The sequence below is a fragment of the Gymnogyps californianus genome, chromosome 1 (genome assembly GCF_018139145.2).
Source record: "Gymnogyps californianus isolate 813 chromosome 1, ASM1813914v2, whole genome shotgun sequence".
Classification (NCBI taxonomy): Eukaryota; Metazoa; Chordata; class Aves; order Accipitriformes; family Cathartidae; genus Gymnogyps; species Gymnogyps californianus.
This window is the reverse complement of record NC_059471.1, coordinates 98,684,783-98,694,073: the sequence shown is the minus strand read 5'-3', so window position 1 is coordinate 98,694,073 and position 9,291 is coordinate 98,684,783. Positions and strand designations below refer to the sequence as shown.

General features: G+C 45.4%; 1 protein-coding gene across 1 annotated transcript in view; it reads left to right on the top strand.

The window, feature by feature from the left end:
- The first annotated feature begins 308 nt into the window (after positions 1-308).
- BACE2 (beta-secretase 2) overlaps positions 309-9,291 on the top strand; it is a 50,242-nt gene continuing 41,259 nt past the window's right edge. The window contains exon 1 of the mRNA XM_050904019.1: positions 309-620. Within this exon, the coding sequence (XP_050759976.1) occupies positions 309-620 (312 nt within the window). The remainder of the gene's footprint in view (positions 621-9,291) is intronic.

Genomic DNA, 9,291 nt, shown 5'->3' with positions numbered 1-9,291 from the left:
GGGCACCGGGCCGGAGCAACTTTCCCGTACGGCCCCCGGGCAGCCGGAGCGGCCGGAGCCCCGGCCGCTCCGGCTGCCCGGGGGCCGTACGGGAGAAACGCGAGGAGGAGCTCGGTTCGGGGGAGGGGGAGATGAAGCCGGGGCGTGGGGAAGCCGCTCCCTTCTTCCTCCTCCTCCTCCTCCTCCTCCTCCTCCTCCTCCTCCTCCCACCCCCCGGCTGCTCCAGTCTGGCAGCCAGGCGGCCGCTGCCTCCGTCCGGAGCCGCTGCAGTTGGATAAGCTCCCTCCGGCCCCCGCGCTGCTGCCGGGATGGGGACGCCGCTGGCGGCTCCCGGCCTCCTGCTCCTCCTGGCCGGCACCGCGGGACTCTGCCGGGCTTTCTTCTCCCTCCCGCTCCGTGTGTCCCACCCGGCCCCCCCCGGCGGGTCGCCGCCCGCCCCGGTGGTGTTGCGGCCGGGGAGCGGCAACCGGCAGCAGGATCCCCTCGTCGGCGCGGACGGCTTGGCCTTGGCCTCGGATCCCGGGGGCACCCTCAACTTTTTAGCCATGGTCGAGAATCTTCAGGGGGACTCCGGCCGCGGCTACTACCTGGAGATGCTGATCGGGACCCCGCCGCAGGCGGTAGGAGCGGGCGGGGGCTGCGGGTTTGGGGGGGGGGGTGGGGGGTGGGGGGAAGGCAAACTTCTCCTCGGTGGGCGGGAGTCTGCCGCCCCCCAGCCCAAACGCAACTTTCTCCCGGCGCTCAGCGCTGGCGCCTCCCCATCCTCCCCCCCACCCCCCCGAAACACGGTGCCGGTGTCCGGAGCGGCGGCGGCGGCGGCGGCAGCAGCGAGTTTCCGCGGGCCGGGCGGGAGGCGCGTCCCCGGCCGCCCTCCCGGGGTGCGGCGGTGCGGGGAGCGGCGAAGGGCAGCGGCTGCGAGCGGCGGCAGCGCCGGCGGGAGGCTGCCCTGCCCCGGCCCGGTGACTGCTCGGGAAATCCTGCGGAGCTGGTCCCCGGTTTCGGGCTGCTCTCATGGCGTTTTGATTCGAAGCGAGTTGTTCCGTCAGTCGAAATGACTGTGGTTTAGAGTCACAGGGTGCTTTTTTATTCTTTTATTTTTTAAGCTGCTTTGCATTGCGATTGGGTGCTTTGATAGATCCTCCCGGTGCCCCCGGGAGAATCACTAGAAATCTTCCTGCTAAACTAAGTGATGGCTAGGCAAAACCAGCCCCTTCTTTCGGGAATTCATGTGTTACTCATTAATAACACAAAGAACGTGTGTGTTTTGAATATTGTTTCCAAATAGACCAGGTTTCCTTGAATCTCCCCCATCTGCCTTACACCAGCATTACTGAAGTTTTTTTGCAATGTAGTTGCTCTTTCATCTGTGTCATGAGATCCCAGGAGGAGCGGTGCTGGGCTGCTGGTGGGGATGACTAGTCAGCTGAGTGGGGATTAATTTCCTGAAAGCCCTCGGGGCTTTCCCTCAGAACTTCGTGTTTGTTTCGGGAGTTTAGGTCCTTGCATTCCCAGTGTACACAAAAAAGTCCTTATTCTTCTGCTTTAGCTCCTCTATATAACAAAAAGCCAATGAATGCCAAAATGCCTAGCCAACAGGCAGTGTTCAGCCATTGTTACATTTTTTGACTTCTGTGAGCTCTTTCTTTTTTACACCTTGAATATAAAAGGATTGGCCACATCGTCACTCTAATTGAAATGTATGACGGTAGGATCAATACGTGTGTTGAGAAAGGGTGGCATTGTTTCATGATCAATAAACGGAGTTTAAAAAAAAAAAAAAAGCTAACTGGGCCTGATGTATCAAGGTGTGGCCCGATAGCCACGGAGGCCGTGAAATAATTATTCCTCCATGTTGTGCACGGCATTATTTGACTAGTTCTATTAGTGTGGCGTCGTGTGTGCTTCATTACTCCAGGGTACGTTCAATATTGGTTTCTGCCAGAATCAAGATACCAGATTTGATTGGACTAATAATCCAATTCAGTATGTCTTAAATGAAAAAAATAATTTTAGGTAGAAAAAGTGACTATCAAGCATATCATCTCCTTACATGTCTAGGGGGATTCTGAAATTGGAAGAAATGGAGAAGGAAAAATATGAGAGGCTTTTGATAATGTGACTGGAGGTCTAAGAGGGAGAAGTGTGCTGCCCTCTGTGCACCTAGAGGCTTCACTTACACTTAACAGCTAGTATTACTTGTATTACATGTGATGTAAGGTTTCAGATAAACTTGCCTCAGTGATTTTTTTTCCATCTGGAAAAAAGCTCTGAATCTGGTTGCAAAGCTTTTACTATTTTGAACTAGTTCTGAGTTCTTGCAAAGTTAATTATTTAAAAGACCGCCACTGGAGTTTAGCACATGTGAAGTTTTATTCACGAGTAGGCCCACTGAGGTTGTAAGTAAGGTTATAAATGCGCTTGTGTTGCCAAAATCAGATCTTGGCATGTAGTGACTCAGTAGAGTGCAGTTAAAATTTATTCTCTACTTTTGATGGAGATGAATTTGTTATCTCGTTCCCTGCCTGAAACTGGAAGACTTAAAGATCACAAATGTACTTGTTGTTTTTCTGCTTTGCAATGACTCGTATAAAGCTGCAAAGCTGCTACAGGCTAGTGCTACTTGAATCCTTCACAGTGCTGATATTAAAAGCAAGCCAAGCGTTGGGATCATGTTAAACTCCTTGGGCAAGTAGTCGCTGGAGTCAAATGGGCCATGATCAGGTAGAAAAGGAGAGATGTCACTTACTGATTTAAATGCTCCTCCCAACCTGACTTTGCCTCATGTTAGAAGCTGCAGTGTAAAGTGATGCTTGGACACCTTCTTTACTCTTGCACCCCTCCGGCATGGGACTTTCCACCAAGCTAACTCCCTTCCTCACCCAGGCCTCTCCCAGGACCGCTGAGCCCACACGGGGCGTAACACTGCCCTGACGTTTTGCCAAGGAGGAAGGATACTGGCAATGAAGGAGAGCTGCGGCACAGCACGGCTTTGCTTCTGCACTGTCGGAGCAGAAAGGTGGATAGCAGAGCTGCTGCTCCAGACGATGTCGCAGAGGGGGGATGGCTAAATGCAAACAAGGCAATAGTGGACCAAGACCAAATAGCAGGTTGTGAGTAGAGGCACAAGACTTAACGTCACGGTTACGATAGTGTTGGTGCCTGGTAACTTTGAAAGTGTGTGTGTTAAGTGTTGAAAGCTACTGTGCCAGCATGGGGAATGAGCATTTGTGAAAGACTTCAGCACTACTGAGTGTGCTTTCCTGCTCAGTTGCATTTTTAGAAATTTTCCTTTTTTAATTTCCATTCTTGGAAGGAAGCTACTACGAAAGAATTTCATTTTTCAAGTCATATAAGGCACACTGTTTGGCTTTTGTTCCAATTCTGATTTGTCATATAGCAGATAAACACAGCACAGAACTGAGTTTCACAATGGCAGTTCTGAAATACTTGTTCTGAGGATATAAAAATAGAGCAGCTGTGTGAAGTCAAATTTATTTTATTTTCAAGAGAGGAAACTTCAGTGCAGTCAATTCAGTTTTGCAAAGTGTTTGCAGCCAAAGTGTTTCTGATCATTTCCCATTTTATAATACAGTATCCTTCCTAATTGTATCAGATCTCCAGACTAGCTATAAGGTCAGTGTCAGCTGTCATTACCCCCATTAATTCTCATTCATTCACATGCAGATCTACTTAAGAATTATGTGAAAGGTGAAAAAGAAGGTCTATTGTATTGAAGAGTGTGATATATTTGTCTCTTATTTCATGGATGTATTACTATGTGTCCTACTTCTGACGGATTATGTGCTTTACACCTGTCTGTATAGGTGCACTTCTTCCAATTCCAGATTTAAATAAGAGGTGGCAAGAGCCCAATATGAATTGTGTGCACTGTTCTTACTTCTTATTTCTTTAAATAATCTGGTGGAATTCCTTTGCTCTATCTTTTATTATTTTGCCTGCCCTGAGATTATAAGCACTGTGAGGAATTGAATCAAAGATCATTTAGGGTTTTTTTGCTATCTTCACTACAGTTATCTTCATATTAATTTTGTTTCTCCTGCAAGCTTTTGACCAATAGAATAGTCAGGCTCTTAAAGCACCCCATGTTCTTCACAGCTTTCTTGAAGTCCATCTGGATTGCATTAAATGTTTGCAAAGAAAGTACTGTTGCCTCATCTTGCCTCTTGTGCGAGTCTCCATTGAGTGGCCTAATGGTAGTCCTGCCGGTCCCACTGCGTTTCCAAATTGTGTTTTTTATTGACACCAGGTAAATGTTATTCCCGCAACTTCATTGCGAAGAGAGGTCGGGCATGTGCCTCCTAAGAGCTGAGAGTCACGTAGCTGTGGTCTGATTATCGGGTATTGAAACCACAATAGGATCTGACTTGTGCTCTGGATGTCACGGCTCCTTTTTGAAATTTCAGTGTTGATTTTTCATTCTATGCATGAAGAGGTTTTGTCTATTGTTTTTCCTAATGGCAGTTTGTTCTGTGCAGGGAGTGAGCAAAAACCTGTCCTGTAAACCTGCTCTGAAGTTTAAGGTCAATGTGAATGTTGGGTCTAACGGCCTTCACTGCGAAACACAAACTCCAATTTCCATGTAATTGGTGGGAGGTTATCTTTCCTTCAATTTCTTCCAGCTATTAAAGAAAAGAAGGATAAAGAAGGATATGTATTAAACACCTCAAGTGTGTCATGGACTCTTATAATTTATAGCTTGGTATTTTGAAGGTGATGAACAAACACATTAGCAAGTTCTGAACATGCAGCCATTCTCCCTTAATTGTTGATAGCTCTTATTTCCTGAGTGTTGGAAGGAATGAAGATTGTGAGGAAAGATTCAACTGCTCTTGTAATTTCATCGCTTCACTAGTCTTACTATATTAGGTGATAAGGGCCTGATTTCTGGAGCTGTGCTATTCCCTAAGAAGCTGAGCTCTCCTTTCTTAACTTTGCTGGAAGGGGGTTTACCATCTTTCTAGATACAAGAAGTTTTGAAAATGTCATCCTTCCGGGTTCAAATACCAGAAGGCAAGCTCCAACTCAAGTCTCTCTCTCTCTCTCTCTCTCTCAATTACATGGGTCTTCTGTGTTTATTTTTGAGCTCTTTATGAAAGCTGAAAAAAGGAAGGGTTGATGAGCAAAGACGAGTGCTGTGGCGTATTGGAGTATTTTGAGGTGGCAGCGTCAAAATCCCTCCAGATCCCTCTAGGGGAAGTACTATTGAACTGCAGAATATTCCTGTTGTTAAATGATGAGTTGGGTAGATTTTGGTTGTTGTTGTTGGATGCCTGCAAAATAAAAAGGACAAGGACCTGAAAGTCATAAGACAGGACTAATATAGTGATGTACTGTGGTGCGGTGTAATGTATTTTTGGCCAAAGACAAAGCAAACATACCAGATTTGGGTTGACAGAAAGATCCATGCCTTTACAAATCAGAATTGTGGCACCTCCTTCCATACAAAATTAGCCCTCACAAAAGGGACTGCATGGAGGTAGTGGAGCCTGTACTATAAAAATAACCAAAACCACAAGTATTAACTACAATGCAGTTGCCCTGAGTAGAGTATAGCACAGTTAGTGTTTTGTAGCAAGGCTTTGCTTTGCTGTGTTTGTAAGTGGGCTGCAATGGCCTGCGATGTCTATGCGCAGAGTGACACGGAATGGAAGAGGCTCATCATGGTTGTTCCTCAGGATGTGCTCCTCTCCCAGGATCAGTTGGATTAGAGCCCCACTACCTGCTCCTTTAAAGGTGCTTTCTCTCCTTCAGAGAAATGGTGGAAGCTTTATTATCCAGGGTCGCCAATCGTAGCAATTGTGCATTCAGATCCTGGTGGGTTGAGGCAGAAGATCTGTTGTGAGGAACAGAGGTGGCGGCAATAGGTGTCAGGTCCACACTTTTTACCGCTCCTTGCATTTCATTCCCTATCAGGGCAAAAGCATCAGTTAAATTTGGAAAGAGGAAAGTAGAGGGTGAGCAAATAACTATTTTGCCTGTTATTAAGGAGTAAATTAGTTAGGATTTGGAGTAGAAATGAGATGAAAACAAACCCGTGGACAAAAGAAAGCCCATGTGGAATTCCTGTACGTTTGGATGTTTGGGATTATTAAGGAAGGAATCCTTTTTTTTCTTGGGTTTGGGTTTTTTTTTTCTTTTTTTCCCTTCCTCTAACCAGAGGGCTGTGAGCTGTAGGGATAGTGTCTGGCAAGACAGATTTAAAAGCTACTACACCCTGCAGGGGTCTTTATTTTCATGAAGGGCACTTATGACTTCAAGTCTGTGAGGACACGTTAGCTATTAACATCGCCTCCACATTTTATTATCTTTGAAAATTTCTCACTTATTGTAGGTGAAGTGAGTCTGACCTGAAATGTTATCTGGTCATTGTCAAGTATAGCTACATTTGAAAAAGGAAGCTGATACAATGGCATACCCTTGCACATGTGCATCTCCAGTATGAATCAGACATACCTCTCTCCTTTTTCTTACTGGCTGTAAAATACAGATTTAATCATAATTTGTGTAAATAAGTGAAGGAACTTGTTGCTCCTATTTCTGCCCAGATTAGGACTTGAGATCAGATCTTCAAAGTAAAGGAGGCAGCACTCAGCTGCCTCAGAAAATGGAAGTGTTTTTTCCTGCTATTGATGGGACTGTCATACATCTTGCTGCTTTTCAGCCTGGTTTTGCTATGTAGATCTGAGCTTATGAAGCAAATACAGTACATGTTCTACAGATACCAGACTGCTGTTAAAATCAAAAGTTTTACATTTGAATTTGTATCTGTTAGTTCAGTGTCCTTCAAAGGACTTGAAATAGCCCAGGACTAAAATATATTTGCAATTTTTTGCACATGAACTCCTTTAGTTTTAAAATAACGAGTTAGCTGACTATCTGTCTCATCTTCTCTGCATATGCCTACATCACAGCCACCCATGAGATTGGATTGCGGCGTTAAAGAACGGAGCTAGCAGAAACCAGCTAACTCGGGTTGGTAACAGTCTAGTTGTGACAACAGGGACCTCTGCACGAGCGATCTACTGTGCTTTTCCGGGTGGCTCTGCAACACGCAGCGAGCTCCGTTACTGCTAGCAGCACCTGAGGTAGCTCGAGCATGTCTGCATCAGCTGCACGTTTTGGTTTTGCTACGGCAGCGGCTGCGTGCTCTGCGCAGCAAAGGCTGCGGCAGCCCAGAACCGCCCGGGAGCCTCGCCGAGGAGCTTCGTAAACTTCTTCCTCTTGGGATGAAAGTTTGGCCGCTGAACCTGCTACTGCCCACGTGCCCAGCCCTTTCGGCGGGCTTCCTCCAGGCATGGCTGTCCGATGGGCTTTTGGCCACGCTCGTCCGAGGGCGGTCATGTAGCAATGGCAGCTCTCGTGCCTTCAGAAAGCCTTGGGCCAGAGTCAACGTTTGCTCCCTCTTTTGCCAAAGGTTGATAAAATAATACTCTTTGCTGGAGGAGAGAGAAGGGGGGAAGAGTTGTTCCCTCGTTCTTCCTTTTGCCTGTCTCTCCTTCTTCTGCTCTCTCTGCCTTTTTATTTCTAAGAGTATTTTACAGGGAGGGCGGTGGGCGACAGATGTTCTAGAGCTTGGTTTTGGTTTTGTAAGAGTCCTCCTTGAATAGATGAAACCTGTGGGGTATGGCAGAGGGGAAATTTGAGGAAAATAAGCTAGAGAGGAAAATCTTTCTCGAGTGAAAATTACAATTCATTGAATACAATTAATATGTCATAATTAAAAGGCTCTTTGAAGTGAATCTGTTAAGACAGTAATTCACTCTACAATCCTTTTTTTCCCCTCACCCCTGTTTACTAATAATTTGAAATTATGAAAAATAAATTACTTGTAGATTTTGTCCTCTTTGCGCAGCTTGTGAGTACTAAAATTAGTTGATTTTATTTAGCTTTATGGTTGGCTTAATTTTGTACCTGCTTACTAGCAAAAGCTGCTGTCAAGTTAGACTGCACGTGTTTAGGGCAAATGTTTGTCTCAAAGTCATTACTAGTCCGGTTTTATTTTAAAAGAGGAAAGGTATTAACACTGCAGTAACACTTGGTAAGCTTCTCCTCCTTAAAGACACAAATTAATCCATTCCTAGGGATCTGAAACTGCTTGATAGCACTACTTTTTTCCATTGGCATTTTTGTTTTAAAGAAAAACAGACAACAACTCAAGAACTGAGAGTCACCTCTCCACTTGAGGGAGGGAACGTAAGCCTTCTCACATTAAAGGCCAGCTCCTGCCATTTGACAGGGAAAAAGTAATTGGATCCTTCTGGCAACCATCTCTCAGATAATTTCTTGATATTTGTTTGTGGATCTGCCTGAGAGAGTGGTCCGTGGAAGAGCACCTCGGAGCCCGCCACAGTGCTGCGGCTTGTGCTCAGGCTCATGTCAAGGCCAGATGTGAGAATTTTCTCACCCACCCGAGCTCTTTCTGTTTCTTACTTTGCTACCATACGAAGCTTCATACCAGAGAAGATCAGCCATTTGGGGCTTCTTCAGAAACAAAAGGCTTACCTGCTAAGCCATCGTATGGAAGGTTGGGTTCTGCGTGTCCCCCCTTGAAAATTTTATTGTGGTATTAGGGAAGAAACAAATACAATCAGGTCAGCAGAAGGTAAATTTTGAAGATTGCCTTTGGCAGCAACAGTTTTGGCATAGAAAATAATATACTAGGGTGTCTATTTCGACTGCAGGCTTCGGATCTATTTTCAAAATTGTGAATTTGCAAAATCTTGAGGGAGGTTTTTTCTCTTATTTTTTTCTACCTAATTGGAAACTTTACTTCCAAAATTCTGTTATGATACCTGTTGATACAGAAACCTTGACTGTCAGTGTTTGCAGCATAAGAAATTAACAGGTGTAGTGTCTTTCCAAGACGGAGCATGCTATACCAATTTGGAAGGTCTTCAGGGCAATATTACCATGCTGCTTAAGCATGGTATGGAAAGACCTATGCTTTCATTCACTGTGCTGTCTAGCAGATGTCTGCTACGGCTAAGAGTGAAATGTGAGGCATGTCAGAAAATGATTCATCAGTCCTACTGATAATTTTCTGTGACCAAAGAGATTTTTATTTAATTCGTTCATTTTTCTTCTTGGTGACTCTCAGGTTGCAAATAAGATAGAGGAGTCCAAAGGTGGTCACACTTTCGAAAAGTCTGAGAAGTGCTGTAGCAAGATAACATCTGATGCAGTCACAGTGGTTCAGTTTATCTGTCACAGAATAATCTTCTCATTACTTTACGGATGCAAAGTCCTTCAGGGAATAACACAAACATTTCG